The sequence below is a fragment of the Psittacula echo genome (genome assembly GCF_963264785.1).
Source record: "Psittacula echo genome assembly, chromosome: 5".
Taxonomy (NCBI): Eukaryota; Metazoa; Chordata; class Aves; order Psittaciformes; family Psittacidae; genus Psittacula; species Psittacula echo.
This window is the reverse complement of record NC_137739.1, coordinates 26963352-26990135: the sequence shown is the minus strand read 5'-3', so window position 1 is coordinate 26990135 and position 26784 is coordinate 26963352. Positions and strand designations below refer to the sequence as shown.

At 39.1% G+C, this 26784-nt stretch overlaps 1 protein-coding gene across 3 annotated transcripts in view; it reads right to left on the bottom strand.

The window, feature by feature from the left end:
* HIPK3 (homeodomain interacting protein kinase 3) overlaps positions 1–26784 on the bottom strand; it is a 105474-nt gene that overhangs the window by 13473 nt on the left and 65217 nt on the right. For all 3 annotated transcript variants that reach the window (XM_080617639.1, XM_080617641.1, XM_080617640.1), the window contains exons 3-8: positions 8501–8624; positions 4823–4942; positions 3678–3764; positions 2626–2810; positions 1683–1842; positions 1194–1317 (exon numbers count right to left, since the gene is read on the bottom strand). In XM_080617639.1, coding sequence (XP_080473765.1) covers positions 1194–1317; positions 1683–1842; positions 2626–2810; positions 3678–3764; positions 4823–4942; positions 8501–8624 — 800 coding nt within the window. The remainder of the gene's footprint in view (positions 1–1193; positions 1318–1682; positions 1843–2625; positions 2811–3677; positions 3765–4822; positions 4943–8500; positions 8625–26784) is intronic.

Sequence of the window (26784 nt, the reverse complement as noted above, 5' to 3'; positions counted from 1 at the left end):
ATACAGCCTCTGACACTGCACGGTGACTACATGGAGCTTTCACGAGTTTCTGAAACCTAAGACAGACGCAGCAGCCACAAATAACATTACTGAGAAAGTCTGCTGTATCTGTCTTTATCTAAAAAGATAAGAGACTTCCTGGGCTCTAAGTTTAGGTTGAAAGTGTTCTGGCATTTTGTTTGTTGTCGATCCCCCTTATAAAAACACAAAACAAGTGTTGCTTGATACATTCGGAGATCTACATGAAGTTTTAAAGATTCCTCCAAAAAAACAAGACCTATGTTTGCATTATACAAATGCATTTGTTTAGGGAAACAGAGGGCAACTGCATTAGCACGTGTCCTTCCAGAGATGCCTATGCTTATTTGGATGTTTTCTACACTGGGGAAATACTTTTGTGCCAGCATTTCCACCTCAAAATCTTCCAAATGGCTCCATGAATTGAATTCTCAGACTATTTCTTACAATAAATACAAAACTGTATGCTTAAATCAATCTTACCCTTTGTAATACAGGAGAGTTCAGCCAAGTTGCCCCTTCCTCCTCACAGCACAATGCAAGGAAAATTCTCAAAGATTCAGTGATGTGTTTTTCAGATATGAGAAGTCTGTGGCAGGTCTATCTAGCTGTCCCAGTTCATCATAACCGTAGGACAGTAAACATGACACTGTTTACACTGGGCGCCTGTGCCCTTAAAAGAAGTCCAATGTTTCCTGATGTTTTCTTCAACATTCACAGTCCAATAAAAACTCCCAAATTTATTGTCCAGATTTGCCACAAGAAGTGTTACAAAAAAAAAAAAAAAAAAAAAAAAAAACCACAACACTGACATTCCCTTTATTTTCCTGTTTCCTCTCAAATTTTATTTCAGAATACCCTCCTTTTTTGCTTCAGCTTTTACACTGCATTCCTCTATTTTAACCAAGATATGTATACACACATATATGTGTGTGTGTGTCGTATATGAAGATGGGCTCTGGACTGCTTAACTAATTTCCTGCAGAGGCTGATTTGCTCTCTCTTTCAGAAAGGTGCAGTGTACCTGGACCTGATTTACATGCCTTTTTTTTTTAATCATAAAATTAAATTATTTTAAATATATAGCTTAAGTGGATATAATAGAAAACTCAAATACTGCTAACAGACAGTGATGCTTGTATTTTAGGAACTTTAAGAATTACAGTTAAACATACCTTGAATAGTTGGAGGACATATAATCAATGCCTGTTGGAAAACATCACTGCAACCAAACTGAGCAGTGCCTGCCTGCAGCGGTATCCCTTGGTGCAAAACTGAATGAGTAGATGCAGTTAATGCCTATGGGAACAGATGCAATACAGGCAACATCATAACTGTGAATCGAAATCTCTCACACACTTGTCTCACCAGCTTATATAATAAACAAATAACTTCTACAAATTAAAGATTTCGGACATTTCACAGGAAGTAATGCCGTTTGGCCACCGGAGGGCACTGCAGTACAGCACTGCTTTGCTATGGCCGTTTGTGACTGACTTTTGAAACATAATTCTAACCGGTTTAAGAAAACACAAGGAAAAACCAAGAGTACAGTATTTTGTCAATTAATAGATACACTTGTTTTTAAAGTATGAAATTCAGTAGAGAAATTGCCTTAACTGAATTTATAACTATAAAAAATAGAAATAAGTAAGTGCTTTTACCTGACTTCTCAGTGGACCAATTTTGGTAAAGCTCGCAGTCAGGTTAGCTGCACTGCCTGAGGCAACTGGTCTCATAAGTGAAGTTTTATTGCGATTACTTAAGTCATACAAATTTGATCTGCATTTGCAAATATCCATGATGTGAAAACAGGACTTCACTCTATCAAAACAAAAAAATAAAGTTGCTTAAATTAGAATTTCCTGTTGTTGAATGTATAGAACAATTCTCTGAAACAAGGCGAGGGGAAAAAAAATTTCAAAGCCCACATTTCCCATCAGACACAGAAGTAGAAAAAAAAAATAAATACTGTTATTATGATGTTCACGTAAAGCCTTTGTAATGCATATTTTAAAATCAGGGAAAAATATTGCTATTTCCTGCTCCTTCCATCTAACACCATTTTTTAACAACTGTGTACAAGCAGGAAGGAGAGTAAATTAAAATGGATGGAAAGCTCTTTCCTTCAGTGAAATGCCTGAACTTCAAGAAATCCAGACTGAAATGCACAATTCCATAACTGCAAGAAAACTTTCAATATATTCCACATGAACCCATGCACAGAAGGTGGTATCCAAGGCATTCACCTCAAGAGGAAATCCGTAACCCTAGCTCTCACTGACTGACAGAAAGTAACGCTTTTCACATTGCCAAAAATCAAGCCTAGGTTTCTGCAGTGTTGGAACTGGAACAACCAGGAATAAAAATGATAACTCAGAGATCTATTGCTCTGGATGTTGCTTGTCAGAAAAAAAAACAAAACAGCTATTCTAACAGTTTCCTTGACCAAGCAAATGTCTCTAACACTGCAAGCACTTGAAAGAATTCTCTAAGGTGCTACAAAAAATGACAAAAGATTTTTCACTCTGACACCAGAGGAAACAACACTATTGTCATGTGAATCACTACAACAGAGATTTAGAGTAATTTTTGTGTGTTACATACTGGTTGCTATGAGGAAAATCAAGGAGGTGCTTCATGGTAACAAAAGAATGGTTCAGGGTCTCAGCTGGAGTGATTCTTAAATCAGCGTCAATAAGCAACATTTTCTTCAACAGACTGACAAACTCCCTCCTATCTGCCTTCTCTGCCAACAGGTCACTTCCTTCCAAATCCATCACCATGTTCACCTGGCATTGAACAAAACAATCAGAGAGAAGACACACGTATTATTTCAACTCCTGTTATTGCTTTCTGCTGTAGAACACTAATAATGCAGTGATTTTATCACATGGGGCATTGTGCATTTGCTAGCTCATCCCAGTGCGGTTGGCTTGGAACTGATGACTTTTTTTTTTTTTTTTTGCACACACACCACTCCCCTTTTCAGCCTCCGCAGCTAAAAACCCCTGAAGGCTTTATTCCAGTCTGGCACTTAGAAGTTACGTAGTAAGATTTGGGATAAAGACTTTTATATGATCAAACTTAAACTACACAGGTAATCTTCAAAAAAATCAAATTCAAACACGTATTAATGCTAATCTTGCAAAAAGGCTTTATTCTCTTTTCAGGATATGGAAGAGAATGAAAAATCTACTTTCGTTATTGACTAGATACTTATGAAGCTAAAGAAAAGTGAAGAATCAGTTGCTTGTTTAAAAATAAAAACGATTATATTGAGGATTATATTGTTAAGATGACAGAACTAAACTGGAAATTCTATACTTAAGATAACAGACTCCATATGCGTTCTTTTTTTATCCAGTATGGCAGATAAAGCAGAAGAGAAAGTACACATTATACATGAAATTAAAGAGTTGCCCCACCATAAGGACAAGTAGCAATGTTTAAACACAAGCAATGACAAGTAAGATCTTTATAAATAGCCCAAAGGGCTGACACAGACATTTTCCTCAGAGTAACATATAGAGAGAAGAACAGATACGACTGATGCACAACAATATTCTAAAAGGCGTTTATTTCAAAACTAAGAAAGACGTTTTCAAGTCACCATTCACTCCCACCCTTTGGCAAAGGAAGAATGCTTTCATACTCACGTGCACTATATCATCCAAACTGTTGAAAATATACTTTCTGGCCTCTTTAGACTTCATACCTGTCTCTGCCTCATGCTCTTCCAATGTCTCAAAACAGAAAAGGAAAGCCGAGTTTAGAAGTTGACAACAAAGGTCACTTGTAACTACAAAGTAACTTTAAGTGTTGACCTAAAATATATTCGTTTGGGTGGGCTTTCTAGTTAATATTTCAGTTGTGTGTTTGGATGCTGCTTTGCTGACTACTTTCATTTTCTAAATCAAAATAAAAAACTTAATAAATTTCAGGTCCGACCGACCACAGTACTGGACTACAATAGACAGTTTGTAAATCACGCAGGAAGTGCTGAAAGCCTGGCAGAGTTGTTTAACAACTCTCTTGCGAGCTTATACTTATTCATCACAAGTTTCCTATTACTTGTATTTTACCCATTTCCTAAAACTCAGACCTTTAACTCCAAACAGCAGCAATACACCACTGCGAAAAAGAAAAAAAACTAAAAACCAGGCAGACTCTGTTCAGTTTCTCTTTGCTTTCTTTTTCTAGTTATCTTTATACTTCTGTATATACACACGGTATATTTTAAATACTGAATTTGGAAACAAGAGTGAATGTAACCACCCATCAATGATGTTGCTCACAGAGAAGCAAGGTGCGCAGACCACCAAAAGTACGTATTTTATATTTCATCTGCTTTCATAGTACTGCAGCTTTCAGCTAGCAAGGACTGTTTTAGCAGATCGGAAGGAAACAAGCTGCACACAGTCGTTTCTTCACCTCCTTTTTCTCCCAGGACCTGCTGATCCTGGAGCTGGTTTTGAATGAATCTTGCCAAAGCAGTTTAGGCACCTCAGAGACAAATTCTTAAAAGTGAAGTGAAAAGCAGTAACCAGGTAAGAGGCAAAACAAACCAAACAACGGTCATTTAGTACCTCTGGAGGGAGGAAACGCGGGCATGAGCTTGGGGTGCTGATTTTGGGAAATGGGAAAAATGGAAGAGATAAAGAGCAATGACTGGCAAAACACACAGGAGATGCAGAAGGGAGCAACAGCATTCGAGTGAATCTTTGTCTCTCTGGTTTCTCGTCTCTCTGGTTTCTCTGTTCACAAAATAATATGCAGTTTTCTACTACCTTATACTGTTTACCTTTAATCTCCAACTAGAATATGGTGCATCCGTTTCTCTACAGAAGAATCTTGCGGTTTTCGTCCCCATGTTCAACAACTGCTCTCCCGGCAAACCTTGAGTCTGTGAAATGTAACGAATCTGAGACAGAAAGAAAGAGAAAAAAGGGAAATAATTAATCTCCGATGTTCAAAATCTGATCCAGTTAAAAACTCACCATTTCATTTAAAAATTGGCAAAATCAACCACCCTCAGAGCGCCAGGTTTGGACAACTGCACCTTACATAGAAGAGAAACCTAACACTGGAATAAAGATTGGCAATAATGGAAAACGAAGTTTGTTGCAGGTCAGGATGGAGGCAGTAAGAATTCCAGCAGTCAGGGCTAAAGGCGCGAGAGGAGCAAGGGCTGAAGGACTTTGGGCATGCTCCCATCACACCTCCACAAAGGGGCTGCTGGTGTGGGCCCAGCCCTTGGAAAAGGTGGAGCAGGGAGGGATAAGAGAGGAAGGAAGAAAGGAAAAAAAAAATCAACAGGAGACAGTGGTAAAATACACTGAACCAGAAACCGGGGATAAGAAGATGAATTCAATGGAAGACAGAGAACTTGTGAGCTAGGAGCACCTGAGAGGAGAAAAAACTCACTGGCAGTAGAGAGGAAAAGTAAATACAAGGCTTCCGCCGAAGAAATGACAGAACGAAGTGGGATGGAACTAAATGCAATGCTGCCAACTTCTGGAATTTGGCATCCTCCATAAATCCCTACACAGAATTATACAATCAACTAGGTTGAAAAAGACCTTTAAGATCATCAAGTCCAACGTTTCCTCAGCACTTCCAAGTCCACCACTAAACCATGTCACTAAGGGCCTCATCTATATGGGTTTTGAACACTTCCAGGGATGGTGACTCCACCACTTCCCTGGGCAGCCTGTTCCAATGCCCAACCACCCTTCTGGGGAAGAAATTTTTCCTAATATCCAGTCTAAACCTCCCCTGGTGCAACTTGAGCCGTTACCTCTTGTTCATCAGGGAGTAAAGATAATCCCACTCTGACTAGCAATGTTTCTAGTTCATTTAGCTGTTCTCTAAGCATAATATAAATGTCTTAAAAATTAAGGCAAAACAGATGATGCATTAATTCAAAAATTTTGCAGTTAAGCACCTATGCCTGGTTTTAATGAGTATTAAAGACACAGCCATTTCCCACTGAGAAGTACAGCTGTTACTGCTTGTAATCACAAATAGTAACTAAGAGCTTCCTTTCAAGAGTTAGCACATTGGTTGCCATGTACCAGAAGGACAGGGGGAAATACAGTACAAAGCCCTTGCCTGTTCGTTTACTCTGTGACATGCACCACATAGCAGGAGGAAAGGAATTCCCTTGGCAGCCATCTTCTACAACTGCTGTACTCACGTACACTGAGGAAACCCCTGAATCGGACTTATTTGAAGCAAGTTTTGAAGACTTCCTTGAGCACAATGATGAGCCTGACTAAAGGAAGGTAATTCTTACTGCTGCAGGTTACAGCTCCTCTTCCACAAGGACTTCTCAAATATGAGGATGAGGCAAGTTGCTAAATGAGTTATTAACTGATGCTTCCAGCAAACCTGAATGCTATGTTTGTCTTTAACTAGACATCTTTTAAAGCCAGTATTCACTCATAAAGCAAACAGAAAATCTACAGGCATGAAGATTAACCTTAATCCATGCAGTCATTTGCATGAAGTACAGCAGCATCTTGACAGGTGGCTGCCACTGGTGACAATGCTGTTTACATGCATTGTCTGGCAGTATCTAGAGGGTGAGCCATGCTGGCCCTGGTCTTATGATGGCAAGAAACAAGTGACAGAAATACAATGTCCTAATGACCTGGCTTGCTTGAGCTGCACAAACACAAGCCAGCCAGCACTATGAAGTATGGACACTGCACCGTACTCGACCGCCTTCATCTGCTTCAGCTTTCTGCATGACAAGCTGGCTGCAGCGCTGCAGGAGAAGGGAGGTCTTATCTCTACAAATGAGACTCTGTATCACTCTGAAAAAAGATCCTCATAATCACGAGACTGAGATTTATGCTGTTACTGCTCTCTGTGCAACAGCCAGAGGCTCACAGCTATGTAAGCCTATTGGCACAAATTAATTAACAATCTGGGCTGCTGCCATTATGACAAATGACAAGTTAATTTGAGGAAAGAATCGAGACACAGTCTTTTCAACCATTCAAACCCCTACTTCATCACAAGCAACTGAAGACTCGGTCCAAAGCTTTGTTCCACATCCAGAAGCAGCATATGCCTACATGTGTGACCATGATCAGAAGACCATGAAGTGGGCTTACAAGTCCTTCCTTTCCCTCAGCAGCATCCCTTTTAACAGCTAGTTACAGCAGTACAGGGATCAAAAGTGGATGCAATGCCGGAAATCACATGTTCTGCACCCCTCCCTTTGTTTTCTTTAACTTGAAAGTTCAGATCTTCTGCTGTGGTTTCTTTCAAAACTAGATGCAAATAAATTTGCCAAGTTCTTGGAAATTTCTGAGACAGCATTACAGATTCCTTCTGAAAACCACCTCTTCCTTAAACAGCATAGTGAATTATATGGTGGTTAGCTGTTTCCTCTTTCATTCTCCATTTTAACAGCAATACCCTGCATGAAGGTCTTCTAAACACATCAAAGCATCAGCCCATAGCTTACTTCTGCAAAACACTGAATTATGTGTAAATGAAGTAAACTGAAATATGAAGTGTTACCAATATATCCACTCACAGTGGTTTTAACAAATTAATTTTTAGAAAAGTAGTCTGATTTGTAAGCACAGGGAGCCAAAAGCTCACTCACTACATGAGGATCACGATTTAAATAACCTGAAGAACACACTGGGGGGAACTGCCCCTGGACTGAATGTTGAACCAAGGATGCAACAGTTACTAAAAAGCCAACATTGTTATACCTGGGACTCCTTCACTGTCAAAGTTCCAAACCAGTTGAGGATAGTCAGAATACTGATTAGGCTCCTTCCAAATGACCGCATTATGCTAGAAAATTAAAGCCTTCTCTCTCTTAAGTGCTCTAAATAGAAAGTGTTCTACAACTTTCTTTTTTTAAGTCATCTCACTTACGCCAATGGTGTCAGTAGCTTAAAATTCCAACAAAACAAATGGCACAGCTTCAAGCTTTTCAATTGCATATAAACAGTATTGTTGTGAAGGCTGATTCTTGTTCCTCATAAAGTATAGGCTCTAAAATCTTTGAGCTATGTTGGATTTCCAGAAAGCATCAGAAAGTATTCAGAAGACAACTAATCCTGACATACGAACAGGCATTCAAGAGTCAGCCTCTTAGCAAGTAAAAGAGAGATTATAATGCAATGATGGTGCCCACAAGCTTTGGTTTGCATCAGGAAAAGCAGCTCCAGTACTAACATTTACTTTGAAAGACAGGAAAAACAAAAGCAAAAACAAAAACAAAAAGGAAAACTTGCAATTTAATTCAGAAAAGCAGCATTACACAGTTCTGTCTAGAAGCAGATTTATGTTTCTAGGACAATCAAGAAAGACTAAATTAAAAGCACTGAACAGACTTGAAGAAATACTATTTCATAGGGGATATTATGAACATTTGAAATCCTGGATGCAACGATCTGAAATTCTTTAGTTACTGGAAGTGTGCACATGCTTGTGAAATATATTTTACTACCTGGTCATATTCCAGTGCTCCTGGGTACAGTGGCCATCCAAGAAACAGCTCTGCGATCACACACCCTAACGACCACATGTCTATGGCTTCACAAAACGGCAATCCCAGTATGATCTCTGGTGCTCTGCAAATAAACATGGTTACTGAATTTCTTCCTTGGGGAAAAACAGTAATTCAGCAATTCAACATGACAAAGAAAAACCCAAAACAAAGAACAAAAGATAAACCTGAAAATAATTCAAAATTATTTGAAAACAAATAAATTTCAAAATTATTTGAAAACCCAGGCTAATTATTTCAGTAAAATCACAGCATCAGTAACTGCATTTTTCTTTATCCATGGCAAAACTTTACAGCTCCAAGATGCTGGGGTTTTTTTTTCCTACAAGTATCAGTTTCCTACATACATTAAATTATTGATATGCCTGAAAACCAGCACGTCACTGATCCACCACTTTTGCCTTTCCTTCAGTATGTCCTTAACAAGTCATCCACTCAATGTTATATGCCTGTAACTCTGTTCTAAACACAAATACAGGTCTTTATCCCAAAAACCAACCAAACAACAAGATTTATCTGAAAATCCACTTGTACACTTCTCAACTGGACAGAACACTTAGAGCTTTTTAAAATATCTATTTAATTACATAACTGCAAATCCCTTAATGCACTCAAATCAGTTCAATGTGATCAATCTTTAAATCACATACATGAAAACACTGCACTTTCTAAAGAAACCAGGTCTTATTTTTCACCTGAAATAGATGTGAATTATTCAACCAACAGCATCTCAGTTTATTTCTGTACTCAAAAACCAGGAAAAAATGGCATTAGCACAGCTGCTAAAGGGGATTTTAACATCTTTGTTCACATGGAACACAACTCAAGTATGTCACAGATACCCATTTTAATTGCATTTGTGCTTTTTAAACCTTTCATCCCAGTTCATTTAATCTACTAACAAATGGGAAAAGAATTAAAATATATCTTCATGTTAATAGAGAAAGATACGTGGAGACGTAAAGTATTATTTCAAGCATCACACTATGAAGTGATTTCCTTTTAAAACAGACTATCTGTTAGCTTAACATGTCGCAGAACAGTGGGAAGGTGGTTAAAACTATCAGGGTAATTGCCCTTGCAACTGGTGGGGAAAATCACCATTTATCACTCATATAACAGCTTAACAATCTTAGGCTTCAGCACAACCTGGTGTATCACACTGACCTTCCACATACAAAACAATTTCCAACCACAATGAATTCCTACATATTCTCATTTATCTTTTCCTCTGACATTTACTCTTATCAAAATAGTCTTCAATTCACCAACCTGTAAAGGATTTGGAACAGATTCTTATTTTCATGCTACATTGGGACACAGAAGCTATTTTGTGGCTATACAGCAGATGAAGAGCTGAAACATCATCATTCCTTTTCACATGGAGTAGTTGGCAGATGCTGCACACGGACATACTCCAAGCTCCAAGGTTGCACTCATCAACAGTGGTTTGATTACAGTAAACTTCTGGGGATCAACCATATGTATTTTTGTGATGTGGGATCATGACACTGCAGTAAGTGTTAGCTAGGTTCATTATCCAAGAAATAAATTTAATATATCTAGATGCCACAAGACTAGGAATAGCAGTAAGCAACGTCTGCCCTCAGCCACCGGCTGGGTGGCAGCCTGTGCACGGTTGTTACAGATCTCTGCTAATATATGCTTCCTTTTGTTGTATTATGTTACAACCCTGAATACTTAATGAATATACACACAGCCTATGGATACAGGGGCTTTAACAAATGCTTCTGCTAAAATAAGCTCTTTAAAACTTCTTACATTTACTCAACAGTTAATATGTGCACCCTATAAAAATAGCCACAGTCAGCCTGTCGCTCATATCATTTGAGGGATAGGATTGCAAATTAAAGGAGGATAAGGGCAGATATGATGACCAAAAAGTTTTTCATGGGTACCAACTGGTTCTGCAATACCAGTAAAAGCACTAAGAAGTCTAAAGAAAAGGGACATATTTAAAGAGAGGCAAGACCAGTGCTCCACACTTCTCAGCACCTGACCTAGGACCCAGAAAGAGGGAAAGGAAGTGTTTTCCCTAGCAAAAAACAGTAAAACCAGCAGCTTCCCAGAACTGATGATTTTATGAAAAGTTCTGTTGAATGCATGAGTAATTTCTCAACTCTGTTCCCACTGGAGGTCCTGTAACACAAACACTACACAAACCCCCCTTACAGATCAAGGAAGTGAGATTAAAAAGACTGAGCAATATTTATTTCTATTTCTCTTCTGGCAGTATGAAACATCTATTGTCTCCCACATGCCACCATTTTATTTATTGACCACCAGGTTGCCACCCTCCAGATGAGTGAAGAGTATATAAATAGCCTTCCTTCCCTCCTGTCTCCCACTATTTTCAACACATCTATGTGACCTTTTTCCAAGACCAAAACCTTTAGCTACCACCTGTACCAACTTCCACACCAGAAGCTGAAGGCAACAGTGCTTCTATGAGGAGCACAGAGCTCCTTCCCAAGTGCAATTGCTTATTCCAAAGATGCTAGACACTAGGAATGCTTGTATATCCTTGGCAGTGCTAACTCCTCATTAAAGGTCTGGCAGCAAAATTCTTTCCAAGCAGGCATATAAGCCTAGTCAAGCCATTTTAACTTTGCGATTTCAAACATCCTGAATAAGAACTTTAGTACTGGCTCTCCATAAGTTTGGGCTTCTATAAATTTATACAGTTGAAGGTAAATGGAGACGTTTCTAATATGAGCATGCAACACCAGATTTATACTCTTCCCTCATAAGCCAAAAGTTACTACCCCTATTTACCGCTGTTCATTGCAACAATGCCTAACAATTATCTGCTCTGGATACAACACACCATCATCACTGTAACAAATACTAATGCAAAGAAGTCATCAAAAGGGTAGGTCAAAGTCATCCCATGGATCAAGAGAATTCATGTGAACAAACCCAATTTGCAAGAGTTAAAGTCAAATCAAATTACAAACCTGAGAATAACACTTTGGCCCTCCACACTCCCATTACCAGTACAATGCCAGCATACACTTTGTGAATGGAATAACCAGATATGGGTTCTGAGATGTCTAATTCTTCTTCCAAGGAAAGGAGGGCTAAGAAATTGATCAGATGCAGTGAATAAGTTAATGAGAGGTGGTAATAGGCATTCTAATGAGTATTGTCATGTACCATTCATTTTCTTCAACTACCAGTCTTTATCATGAAAGTGGAGGAGAGCAACCTTTTCAAGAGACCTGCGAGAATATACGAAAGACCCTAGGCTAGAGGGATCTGAATCAAGGTAGCAATAGTCAGAAAAAAACCCACAGGCAAATACACTTCAGTAATCTGAAGGATGCAGTGCGAATGAATCATGTAATGGCAAAATCTGTGGATGATGAAGGATACAAAGAACAGTTGCCTCTCTAGTGCATTTGTTATGGACTTCAGAAGGAATTTCAAATATGCAATCAGATCAACACAGTGACAGTAGATCATACATGGTGTATAGTAAACCATAGTGAAAATAAACATACATTTTTCATTAATTACTTACCCATAAGAATTGGTAAGTTATAAATTAACCAACTTTCCAACAAAAAAGCAAACAAACAAACCAAAACAAAACAAAACAAAAACACCAACAACACTCTAGACAACTTTACAGATTACTCATTAAAAGTATCTTACAATTGGGAGCAAAAATAAACAGGACATCAGTATTTATTTTTAAAGGAGAAAGACATACCAAAAATTATTATGTCTTATATAGAACTAATGATATTCCCTCACCTTGAATAGTGTGTGTTCACTTTTGAATTCTGTGTTCAGTTTTGGTCACCCCCATCTGAAAAAGGATACATCAAATAGAAAAGACGCAGAGAAGGACAATGTAAATTAAAGACTTGAAGAGACTTGAGTACAAGAAGAAACCCTGGTTAGAACTATAAAGCTTCAGGAAAGAATGAATTACCAGTAACATTACTCAAACTATATATAAAATAAGGGCAGAGAAGCAGCCATGTGTTCCTAATGCCCTGCTTCACTAGAGAAGACCAATGAATCCCCCACCCTTTTTGAGATTAAAGACTGATGGAACTATAAAAGCTGGGGTTTTAAAAGCCAGAATACATTTAGCCTTTGACTCCTGGGCCACTGTTAAGGTAAAAAAATAAAAAAAAAAATAACAATTTAAGAATGGACCGACAGAAAAAATATCTAGATTAAACAGCAAAGTTGATATCAATGTACAATAAAAGCAGTCACTGTGTAGAGCTCAAAGCAACTTGCATCAGAAGACACTGAAGCGCAACCTGCTGCTATAGTAAATTTTCTCCAGCAACAAACCAGCAGAATACATAGACCACTGACCTGAGAACATATGTGTATCTCATTTCCTACATATTAAAATCACTACCGTTGCACAAAGATAAGAGCTACTCAAGTAAGTCCCTCGATTCAAACTAAAGAGTCTTTACAATCTTCTTCATGGTCAAAATAACTTTTATTCTTAATGCCATTTTGTTAGAATTACGTCACGAAGATTTATGAAGTCTTTTAAAAAAGTCATGTTACAGGTAAGATGTTTGCTTGAGTGATTTTTCAGAAACACTTTCATAGCTGAGCTGTCTCTTGCTTTTAAGCCCATTGAGATGTTAAAATACAGACTGGTAGTGCCATGTGTTAATGTACATTTGGTATTTGAAACACAGGTATGGTACGCCAGACAACAAGCTTAACCCCTGTCCTTTTGAAAGGACTGATGCTGTAAATCTATAATGCAAAACTGTATTACAGATTTACATTCAGAAGCCTGGCTTTTCTTGTACAGTTTTCTATTGTTCTTTTAACTCTGCTATGATTGATTAGGTATTAGGAAGTACATAACTAGCAAACTCTGATTTTTTTTTTTTGGTGGGTTTTTTTGGTTGGTTTGTTTTCTTTTGAATTCTAAGAAGATAAGATTTAAACTGAAAGCAAAATGTAAGTGCTCAGAAACAGACCCTCGAAGCATTAGTAAAGCTGTATAGAGGCATCTGTGTCTTTGAGGTGAAGAATCAAAACCACCGCTCTGCAATTATGGGCCGTTCACAATAGATCACAAAACATAGGGAGAACAAATATGTTCAGGATGATATGAGAAGTTATCCCCTCATTCATAATTTCATTCCTCCTCTGAAGCAGAGTCTGGAGCACTACCAGACTCTCACATGGCAAGTGACAGTGAGGACAGGAGGAAACAAGTCACTAGCTCTCCTGTGAACTTCCAGGGCCACAGTATCACTGCAGTGGTGTCCACAGTGCAGGAATTCTCAATTCCCGGTACAAAACACTTCATTTTAGCATAAAACATTTCACAGAACTACTCAACGATCAATGGCTAGAAAAGACCCACCTAACATCAGAGCCTTCCATTGTTAGGTGTAAGGTACAACCAACAGACAGCTGCCAGTTTAACTTTGAACTGTGATCTGACCTTGAGGAGATAGTATTTTAAAACCTTACCTAGAGAGAGGCTCAAATACGTAACTACTGACAAAAAGAAGCAATCACTGAAAAAAAAAAGTTACCTAGAACACAGTACTCACAACTGAAGGCAGAGGAAAAACAAAGACAAGAACTCAAACCAGACAAAACCCAAATAAATCCTAGGTAATTCTGTCAAATAATATGAAATTATAAGCTATTATCATATTATGAGATCATCATAGCACTCTTTCTTAATACTGAAAAAGAGTTTTGTCTGAACGAGTCATGACAAATTTTAACCTAATACCCCTTCTCTTATCACTTAACCAGAAGTACTAAAGATAATAATCTAGGTGTTCCTTTTTTGTTTTTTTTTTAGCTGAGAATAATAAAGTGACTTCAATAGACTCTTTTCCGCTTTATCTCTGTCTCTAATGAAACGAGATGTTGTTATTAAAACCAGATGATGTTTCTACTTCTGCCTTTCCATGATTGTGTTTCTCCTCAGAAAGACTGCAGCCTACCAAGTGATTTATTTATGTATTTGATATAGTACGCAGTTTTTTAATTACTTGAAAATTAAGCAAAGTAGATTCTTCCTGGCCATGTGGCCTGTAGCAGGCCCCCACTGTAATGCCCCCTCTCCCTGCCCTCCCTTTAATCCTGACCCACAAGCTCTCAGTTGGCTCTTCATCCATCTCCCAGTGGAGCTTCATGCACTTCAGCTTGATGCACTGACATGGACAGCAACTCCTCCTTATCTCCCTCTGCTTGTCCTTCCTGAAGGACCTTCCTATCCTTCCATTTTATTTGCTTGTAGCATCCTCACCAAAAATAGCAAGACCTTGTAAATCAGTTTTGTGTGCAGGCTTCTGCTGCTTTCATGCTGATGATGACACCTACATCTGGACGGAGGGTACAATGTCATGGTGGTCCTAAGGAAGCATCCTTAGGTGGATCAGGCTGCTTGCTTCCTTAGAACTACCAAGGGACCCCGAGCAGACACAAGGCAAGGGAAAAAGCTATCAGTTTCTGATATGACAGATTAGCATGAGGGTCTCATATTTACACGGACTCTCACTTTTGCATAGTTCAGGAAAAATACCAGAGAACACAAGGATATGGATGTTACATCAAAGATCATGCAAATCATAATAAATTATTAATCAGCTATAAAAAAAACCAAAATAAAACATAACTAAAAGAAACAAAAAACACACACACACAAGATCAAAGGAAAGTCAACCCTGAAGACACAAAGGAAAATTCCTTTCATTCTGCAGCAACACTTGCAAAAGGGTTTGCCGTCCAACACAGGGCAAAGGTTCACCTGCCTGCTGCAGGCCTGCAGCTCAGCCCCAAGAGGCTAAGAAACCACACAACAACTGGAAATCTTATTTTCAGCATAAGCTGTTGCACAGCAGTTCTTGAGGCAGGCATACCGCAAGAGAAAGGAACGTGCCATGCAAACACCTGAGAGGGTAGCAAAATCAGCTACATCCTCATCCACTGTAAAAGGTATTTATGGGGGTTTTACTGCTGATGGAAGCCCACCTGGATGATGTAAAATGATAGTTTCATGAAATTTTGCAACTCAGACTGGTAAGTTTTTACTTAAAATTACAGAGTTACAGAAAGCTCACCAAAAATCAACACAAATATTCCCCAAGAGGCAGAGCGATGTCCTGTTATTCACCCCTTAAGCCTTCAGATCATTCTGTATTCGTATGAACTAGTATGTTCATCTTATTTACCTTCTGAATTATGTCCTACATAATACTGGAATGAGACTTTCACAGTCTATTACAGAATAAGACTTTCACAGTCTACCATCCTGACTTGTGGACTGAAGGTTGTTGCCCATAACATACTCCTGCTCTCAAAGAAAGAAATTGTCAGAAGAAGAAAAACAAAGAAAGAAAAAAGAACTTGTAAATTCAGACAAGTGTCAGTATTTTTGTTACAGAGAATTTATGGAATGATACAGGATTATAAAAAACATTATTATTGACAAATCAAGACAAACTGACAACATGACATCAGGATAAATGGAGACAGCATGCTGGTTGAAGTTGTTCTATTTTAAAAGACAAATAAGCAAAAGACTTGTAGGAGAAATTAACACTTAAAACTTTGCATATACCCCTTTAGTAGCTATGCCAGCTGCTAAGTTAAAAAAATGAATAAAAAACAGAAACATCACAAGAAAGCCATGACAGAAAACCTACCGAGCAGCAACTGAGGCAGGTGGGGTAACACATGAAATTAAATCTGTGTTCTCAAGGTTACACTAGTAGAGACATTTTTGTGAATATTTTAAAACACATCTAGGTTCTAAATCTCCTGCTAGATTCACACCCAACAGATACACATATTATAGGAATCTTCCATACAACAAGAAAAACACCCTCAACGTCCAACAACCTTAACTTTAATTGGTATACTGCTGTAGCCCTTTAAGTGAGCTGACTGACTGACTTGGGGAGCTCCTCCCATACAAATTTCTATGATTAGGCCCCTGGTGTAAACAGACGCCACCAGAAGCAGTCACATCACTACCCAGGGTTTACTGATCCTGCTCACATAACCATGGGGAAGTGCTGAAGAGCCTACTTACCCTTTGGGGCACTGCGGAAAGTCATCTGCCAGTGTTATAGCAAAACTAAGAAGTTGCATTAGAAAACGTAGATTTTTTATTCACCCCCCTGCTGAATTAAACCTACAGACTGCTAGCAAGGAAAGTTACACAGGTTATTTTTGTAGGTTAGATTGCAAGACTTCAGCCTTCCAGGATGTTCCATCACCTGCTTGCCCCTGCACTGAGGAAAGAATCCATATGCAATGGTCCCTTCATGTGTTTCACCTCAGCTTCAAACCCCACCAGGACCAGACTGTAGGATTTTTCCTTTTTTGTTTTTTCTTAGATACTTCTGTCACTTTGCTTTTCCCCTATTTTTCCTTCCCTGGCATCCCATTTTAATTTACTTGTCCTTTCTTGTGTAAAGGAGAGCCTCTCTATTCTTAGAAGAGTTTCAGATCCTAAAATAAACTGCTTAACTCTGTATCTATTACATCCAGATTGATGTCATATCAGACCCGGACAACATGCTGCAACAGGAATGTGATTACAGCAAAGCAGCCCAGCATTCCTGCAAGCTCTGCTTTGCAAACATCTTTAGAGTAACATTATATACAAAAATGTAACACGCACTACCTAAACACTAAAACATAGCATAGGGCTTGGCTTTTCCACTTGTTTTTCTCACTATATAAATGTTGGTATCATTTTAAAGCTATTTTTGCCCAATATCCAGTACTAAAATCCAGACCTTCTACCACCACACTGAAGAGCAGGAAATGAGGTAACCAGACTACACTGGGATTTCTTTTTAATCAAGCAGAATGTTAATCATTTTGCTGTCAGAACAAATAAAAGTTAAAAACAGGGAGTGCAGTTACAAGAAGAAAGATAATAATGGAATCTAGATACTAACTGGATAATAATGGGAGCCTTTCATCTGAGTAAACCCTTTGAGTCCAGTCCAGGACACTAATAATTGCAAACAGCTCATTATTTATGGCTAAAAACTTCACCCTGTTCCCAGTATAGACAGACACATTATTAAAGGCACACTTGTTGGCAATATTAGCAGAAACAACAAGGATCAAATAGACAGGGATCTTCCTTTCATTTACACATGCTCGTACCAGGCTACAGCACACTGCTTGTTCAGCTAGGGCTCTTTACGAAGTTTTGTCTCCAAGAGAAAAAGGAAAGGTAAGCTACCTTTGCTGCCTGCTCTTCTCAGTGTACAGAGAAAACATCTCACAGAACTTCACAAGCCCCTGCAAGATAAGACATTGTGCTGGCAAAGCATAACGAGCAAAAAACCCTTCCTGAACTTCACAAAATAACAGTAGTAGTTATTTCAAGAACACAACCATCCTTTCGTTTGAACTATTACAAATGCATTAATATAACAACAATAAAGATTATGAAACACTCTCAAATATGTCCTAAACTGAGAACTGACATACATACCACATCAAATCCATAATGCATCTAGGCACCGTACTGTGTCAGAGAGTTTCAACTTCCAAATGACTTGCGACAAAATACAAGACCAAAACATGCCAACTAAAAATTCATTCAAATGCCAACAACTAACAGAAATTGCAAAAATAAAACCACTGGGAAATCGATTTTGCATGAGATTGTAACCTGCGGCCAAACACTGAACACTGCCCTAAAGACTAACGTATTATGGAGAGTCTATACAGTAGGAGTATTCACTGGGAACTCCTGCTCTTTGAAAAGGTAGAAGCTGAAGTCCAGTTAACAAACCTACAAAAAAGGTACTTGCAACTCATTAGAGATGCACAGAATTCACACTTGTGTTGTTTCCCGCATATTTGAATTTTTCAAGGAAAAAATCCTCAAATCAAAGCATTGCCTTTTCTAGCCCCAGGAACTATCTTTAGATTATGCTGCCATAGGCACAAACTGGTAAGACAAACTTTCAAAGGCCAGCCCTGCATTATGTCACTGCTTTTAAGGAAGGCTTCCAACACTGGCTGTGCTCTGCCTTCACCAACAGAGTTAGTTTTTCCTTTTGAGTCAAATTAATCTAATTTTTCACACTGCATTTTTTCACTTTTAGTAAGAGGTGCATCTAAAGCCAGAAGTGTAACCTGTGTGTGCTGAAACTGGGAAGGGGAAACAAATAAATCTCTTCTTGAAAGAGATTTTCACTAGTGCTCACTACTGCTCTGTTTCAGCAATCTCCTAGGTGTGCTACCTGCAAAGTGAACAGTCCCTACACACACACACCGAGATGCTTCTGTGGGTAGGGGAAATCACTTTTTGTCCATAACCATTAAGTTCCTATAGTTCTTTTCAGTCACTGACATCACTCACAGGTTATGAGTAAAATCAGAAAGGATCATTACCACCAGCTCAGTTGGATTTCTGTATAACATGAATTTCCTCAAAGCCTGCCCAAATGGTTTCCTTGATTTTAAAATTGACAGCAACAGTCAAATTTTTATTGACTATACATGAATAAGAAATTATATTATCCATTAATAGGGTAGCATAAACTATCAAAATCAGAGCAATACACTTAAAGAAATCCTTGGCAAGAATTCCACTGCCATCACAAACCTATATACTGGTTTAGAATTACCTAGGAAGAACTGCTGTCAACCAGCCTTGAAAAGTCTCTATAAACAACATACATGTTAACGATGCTGCTGAGACGCAAGCAGCAAAATTATCCACTATCAAACAATTGCCAAGATGCCGGAATGCTTGAAGACTTAGAAATCAACTCTTGAGAATAGCTGGAAACAAGAACAGCATTGGATCTGCATCAAGAGACTTAGAGGCTAGTAACATAGCCTTATGAGGAAAAGAGTCCATTAAAGCGTAATGACACATAAGAATACTTTCATTAGTCATTTCGGAACTAGAAGACAGTGACAAACTATCTTTTAGTTATTATTTTCTGGCCCTGATGCTGCAAATGCCCTTGAGCTAATCAGCTTGTACTATGGTTCAAGATCACAGATCCTTTTTGAAAACATCAATAACTAAAAATAACCAACTGGGAAAGACAAAACCCAGCAGATATTTAAAAAAAAAAAAAATCCTAAAAGCTGCAGGCTTTGAAAGAAATTTTAGTCTGAAGGTAAAATCCACTATAGTCTACAAGAAATATGTCAATAACTTACCAAGTCTTGGTACAGTGAGTACCTAGAGACAAAAAGCTGCTTTGGTGAAGTACTAAGGAAAGAGGTCTTTACCTACACTTGGAGACCTCAAGCAACTGCCTTCTGAAATAAAAGGCAAGATGGTTCTGTTCCAAAACACAGATCATTACATTCTGCTACCATTTCACATTCTCCAGGGATGGTCAGTGTAACATTACAGTGTTCACTTCAAGGCTTATTAGGCATCATGCAGCAATAAAGTGCACTATGATTACTGAGTTTTCTCCCAGCGGTGGTTACAGTTGCATAGAATGAGAAGTAATTCTATATGTTTTTGCAAGTTCTGACCGTAACAGTGAAGCACATTTATGGACCTGCTGCAATAAAACTTGATGTAAACAGGTTTACAGGACTCATAAAACTATAGCTGTGAAGGTTTCTCAAAGATGCCCGTCCTGTTTCTAAATATTTTTTATTATTTTAAACATGGCAAAACCAGACTCACTATCAATTCCACATCCCTGATTTCAGCTGAAGTTCACATGCAGTTCATATGAACTGTGGCAGATGACTGGTTGCCACTCTCTTGCTTCCATTATCTTTCCAATGTCAAAGCAGCACGGTAAACTATCAGGAACACCAACCAACCCAGCAAGCATCACCAGATTTTATCTACTAAGACCAGGTGCTGAAATCTTACATCAGAAACGTTTAAGGACTCTATAGCAGCATCTTTTCATAAAGAATGGCATGGCAATCTTAACAAGGCACACTATTACCAGCTCTGCCAACTTCAAGACAGCTACTGAAAATAGGCTTTGTTCTACAGAATAAGCACATACCTCACTGCGTTGTGTATTTCTCATTCCCCACTGGTGCCAGTATACCCACTGAAATGAGAGACAAGTGAAATTGTAGAGTTTCTTTATTTCACTGTTTAGCAGAGGGGGGAAAAAAAAAAAAGTATGCTAAAAATCTGTGAATGGAAAGACTGAAGTTTCAACAGGAATTACTGAAATAAGCGATCATGCATTTAACTGGCTAGATTATTCCTTCTAGTTGACTGGAACTGTTGTGTAACTGTCAAACCACTGCCCCTACTCCAGAAGGGAAAGAGAATGTGATCTCAGTTGTATCCAGGTGAAAACTGACCCCTGGGGACACCTACTTCTAAGGCAGGTTAAAACAGAGCACTGGCTTCAAACTTCTCCAAATCAGCAGTATGTCTCAGTACAAGCTTGTTATGATTTTAAAAAGTGATGTGTAACTGTCATGCCATTCAGTATTTTCTAAATAGTAAACTGGAACAGGAAAGAACTAGCTGACAAAGTCAATGCTTACATTTACCACTACAGCTTTAGATGAGAATGCTCTAAAATACATCCACTGCATGTGCCACCCCTTCAACAGGGAGTTATTGCTGTGTCATAATCATGTCAAAAAAAGAAATGACAAAAATATCGAGGTAATGTTTACAAGTTGCATGATTACTTTAAAGCTAATTATTTAGCTAGAACACATGACTCGTATTTCCCTATGAAAGGCTCTCTACTTAACTGGATTAACACGCTATTGATAGCTAAATTCCACTGCCAGAAGCTAGTGTCAAGTCATCATTTCCAGAACAAACCTATAAGCTATTTCCTTTATCCGTAACTATTACAAGCTCATCATGAATTTGCTCCCAAAGTGCTCTAAAAAAAAAAAAGAAAAAAACAACCAAATAGCCAAAAACCCAACCCAAAAAAAACCTGCTGCAAAGAACATTCAAGAGATGCATGACACAGGATTACCTGTTCTAATGAAATTAGACCATACATCAGTCACAAGTTGGAAGGCTAAGTACATTTTGCAGCCAACCAAGAAATTAACGCCTAATTTTTAATATTAGTGGGGTATTTTTAGTTTAAAGAAGATTCAATTTTGATACTGTGAAAAATCAATGATAAGCTAGAACTCAACTCCCATCCATTTCCCAGGGAAAGCAAACCCAGCTCTGCATGCTCAGCAAGCATTTCTCAGGAAAACATTTGGTTTTGCTCTCAAAAGGAACACTCACAGATATGAACACTCACTTTCTCCACCCGCTTCTTAACACACATGTAATATGGAAGAGATGCATTACTATACAGAGAAGCTAGCTAGGAGAGAACAGAAGTGACCTCCCTCAAAACAACAGCTCTTGCACAAACACACACACACTCAGGGTGGTACTGCTGGAAAGCCTGCCCTGTCCTGCTCCCCTTTGCAGAGCCTTCCCTTGTCATTCCATTTCTGTAGAAGATGCAAAGCAAGGAAGAGGAACCCCTGATCCCTACATTCTCATGCAATCACGAAGAGCCATGATAATTGCAAGGCAAGAGCCCTCATTTTTTTATCTCATTCCCATTTGTAGCTAAAATCAGAAAGAAGCAAACTCAAAGTGGAATTATAGCTGGTTCTTACTGTGCTTCACACAACACATTTTAAAGTTAAGTTTAGTGACAGTAACAGGAACAACAACAACAAAAAAAAACCAACAACCACTGGTTCCAAGCTGGGAATTTTGAAGTCTAACTTCCTTCCTCCTCTTTCAGCAGCACTGTTTCCTGATGTTAGTAACACTGGGTGGGAGACAGATCACAGGCCTTCCTAATGAAGAGCCTCAAAAAGTCCTCAGGAAAGCGAAGGGGAATAACCAAAAAGGCTAAAGTACACTAGGAACACAATCCAAAGAAAACATTCGTGTTAGGGACAGGACAGGCTGATGTGCTCACTGCAGAAAAAGGCCTCCAAAACCAAGTCACAGTTCCCTCATTCCATACCAGCAAACAGTACTCTCCTACTGTACTCAAACAGAGCTGCTTGGAAAATTTCATGACACAATTTACCCTGTTTTCCTGGGCTCTCGCCTGGCTCAGCAACATCGGCAGCCAACGACCACAGTTCAAAGCACTGGTCACTCATGCAATAAAATTGGCCTGTTGTACCACAGAACAGCTCCTCATCAGGAACTCTTTATACAACAAATACAAAATCTGTTTCATAAAGGAGAACTGCACCTTGGAGCTCCACTGCTGGATTTGGCCATGCCAAAAGTATATGTCTTAACAAAAATCCGCCTCTAATGCACTACACTAAAGGTCCAACCAACAGAAGCTAAAAAGCCAGCAGGTAGGAGAACATACTAGGAACTATCAATATAAATGTACTTCTTTGCTCCTTTGTCTTTTCTTAGGCTTTCACTGTCAGTCACTGTAAAGAGACTGGACACTGTATCTTTGATCATTCACAGTTGCTTTTACACTCTTCAGGAGGCTGTTAGATGCTTACACCTGTATTCTGCAGGCCTCTGCCTCATCCTGCCTTTTACAGAATGGGTTATGTTTGATACAGGAGAAATAATGAGATTAAGCAAAGGAAGAATTCTCTTTTACAAAGAAAAGAATATCATACTGACACCTAAGTCTACTTGAAATACATTTGTTGTTTCACTGGAATATGTGTTTAATAAATATTTGTACAAAATGTATAAAAAACATTACCCCAAGCATGCACTTGTTTCTTGTGCAAATTCCACAAACCACATTTCAAAGCACGATAAAAACTTTTCATGTTTTTCTTAGGTAAGTCACATGTGAGTCTAATGAAGAAAAAAAGACTGCGGCTAATGGTGAAAAAATAAAATACTATAAATTAACTGTACAAAAATTAAAGCATTTTCTTTAAAATTTGGTTTAATTTAAAAGTTAAGTTTCATGAAGAATACAAAGAGACTCTTTAACCACATCACAGGTTAATACCCAGGGAAATGGGTATTAATCCCTTTCAGCTACCAGCTCTCTAGTAACACACAACAGTTCATTCAAAGAGAAAAGGCTGTAAATAAGAGTAACTGACAACAGATTTAGGAAGAAGAAGACAAAAACAGATATTTTGACTTGCAAAAGAAAACATTATTAATTGCACATTGCTTTCAGTGACTCCCTTTGCATTCCTACCTCTTTTGTACACTAAGAATTCTCCTGTGCCACGTTGCCTTGAGACAGCGAGGAGCGTGGGAAGGGTGCAGTTGCGCAACATGTTATTAAGGCAGCAAAGCTGGCTACTTAACTGAAGATACTTAAATACTCTAAATAATTACACTGATTAGCCAGTGATTCTCAGAGCAGTGTGCTGCCGACCTACCTGCAGCGTAGTAGGAGTTATTCAAACACATCACCCTCCCCATATGTATTCCACATTAGGTATCCATGCCCCAAGGGCTGGCAGTGAGACACACTGAGCCTTGTGTGTCCACCATGTTTACCACTTATCACTATTCCTGACACACCCACAGGCTTCCAAGTGATGGAAACATTCCCCAAACACGGAACTAATATGGTATATCAATAAGGTGAATATGTCCCCCCAAAAATAATTAATTTACAGGCATGAAGTACTTCGCCTTCAGAGCGGAACAGCGGGAACTTGAACGCCTAAGGATACTTAGCAGTACTGATACCCTAAAGAAGTTTGACACAAAATAACATAAATATACACACACACACAATACTTGACTTTTTGACTTGCTAATACACACTAGCCTGTGTACTGCCTGTCATTTTTGCTTTCACCTCAACCCTGCAAGACAGCTGTCTGACAAAACATTAAATTTGTCTGACGAGAGAGTTCTTTCTGAAGACACAGCTCCAGAAAACAGGCTGATACTGCAAAAATTCTTGAAAATATCTTTCTAAACTTCTGAAGTAAAGGTGAAATCAAAGCACAGCAGAAAGGGTAAACAAGCCGTGGCATCTGATTTTATGTACACTAAAGACTCACAAGCAATGCAATTCATGAACAACCAAGACTGAGGGATGCAGGTGTGTAACACATGGTGTGGGTGGGTGGGTGCAAATAATACATACAACCATATAGAGCAGCCTTTCACATCATTTAAGCAACTACAAATGAACACACTAGCTTTCTAAAAGGTACATATGTCATTACATAGCTCCAACTGGCGTGCAGCAGCCCCACTGCTGCAGAAGGGGACTGGGTGCAGCTGGGGGTCCAGCCCCACACCAGCCTCCCATAGCAGCCCCTCCACTGCTTCCTCCTCCTCCTCCCACTCCAGCATTGCAATGGTTCCTGTCCACTTCTGTGCCAAGCACGGGCACTTGGCTCTTGAGGAGTCATCCTGAACATGCCCGAGGAGCTATCCCATGGCATACACTGGAGCATCTGAACTGCAGGAACACTGCCCCTTCCCAGTACTCGCCCCGCAGTGACTCAAGACGCCTTGCCCAAAGCATCAGCCTGGCATTCACGATTGGAAATGTCTGGAAATCCCACACAAGCACCATGCACAAACTAGGGAATTACAGGTCTCCCAAGCCAGGAGGGGAAACAGCACTAATTAAAGTAATTAAATTCTAGTAGAAGTTTAATTCTGTCCATAAAGGAAGGGCTGAGGTTACTGTTCTGCATTTGGTATTCCTAATTCATACAACGCTCTCTTTGGTGAAATGGTTAAAGTTGATGCAGGTTATTTATCCTGGGGGAATATGACCTATATACGCTGGTTAAGTAAATAATTTAAAGGGTATGACACCAGCATTATCCCACGCAACCCTGCAAGTGTCAGCCAGGGGTCCCATGTAACCCCGATCCTCTGTACACACAGAATGAAAATGCTTAAGCGTAAAAAAATAGCCACAAACCAGGAATTTGCACACAGGCATGACCACCATCCAACCCAGCACATCTGCACCAAATACCAGACCAAGTTTTGGAGCTTCTCTTCTAATTTTACAGCAGATAGCTCTCCATTAGAACAGGGAGGGAGTAGAAAGTATCACTTTTAGTGATACTAATATCATTTTGTGATATTAGTACTTAGTGATAGTGATAATATCACTATAGTGATATTAGCCCACTTTTACATGGGCTAATAATGATGCTACAGATAGACCTTTTTCTTTATATTTCTTTCTCCTATGTAAACGTTTAATAATCACAGCCAAGGTAACCTCAGAACAGCAGAGATGAAGCGAAATAAAATTAGCACTTGCTATGTTTAGGCAACGGTGGCGCTGTTCTTTCAGGAAGACAAGTGCCTGGCTACAAACTACCTACCCCAAAGGGTGCATGCCATCATGCCCTGAGCAATCACCCTGTGGGACAGCAATTCAGAAGACAGGGTGGAGTACCCAGGCACTAACAGCACAAATTCCCAATTATCCCTCCACATAATACCCTACAGAGTTGCAGGTTTTTTCCTTTGTTAAATACCTGTCAGTTTCCTAACTTTGTTGGTAGGTTTTTAACAGCTAAATGACTGCTGCCTGTATTAAAAGCTATGTTAAACAAGAAAATTACACAGACCAAGAGAACTTCTTTAGGTTGAGGATGGCAGAGCACTGGAACAGGCTGCCCAGGAAGGCTCTGAAGTCTCCCTCTCTGGAGACATTCAAGACTTGCCGGGACACATTCCTGTGTAACCTGCTCTAGATGGCTCTGCCTTGGCAGGCGGATGACCAGTTGATCTCCAGAGGTCCCTTCCAACACTAACTATTCTATGATTCCGTAAGTGGTGCTGGTCATGAAAAAACAGGTCTCCGTCAACCCTATCAGAGTAGAGACTCTGACAGCTCATCTACTGGCAAGGCAGAGACCCCAGAAAAGAAACAGCAAGAAATAAACTTCAGTAGTAGTTAAGCACTTGACTTTTGCCAGCACCTCTCTCTACAGAAATTGCTCAGCATACTCAGATAAACACTAAATTCAACTACAGAGCCTTCCCAGCTACCTCTCATGTACCGGAAAACTTTTAAGAATACTTTCTTAGTGGAAGCTGTTGAAGTAATTCAAGGCTAGAATAAAACCAAACCCCCGTCAGAAGCCATACGGTATAATCGACAAATTACATCCTTTTGCTTTCCTAGGGCTCTTGTTACCAAAAATGCTGAGACCCTCTGCTCCACTTCTAGCTACTCTTCCAGAGAGGTAAAGCATCCAAAATTGACTGCATCTCCACCAACACTGTGCCCAGTGTGATTATCTCATGATGGCAATAGCAAGTACCTCAGTGC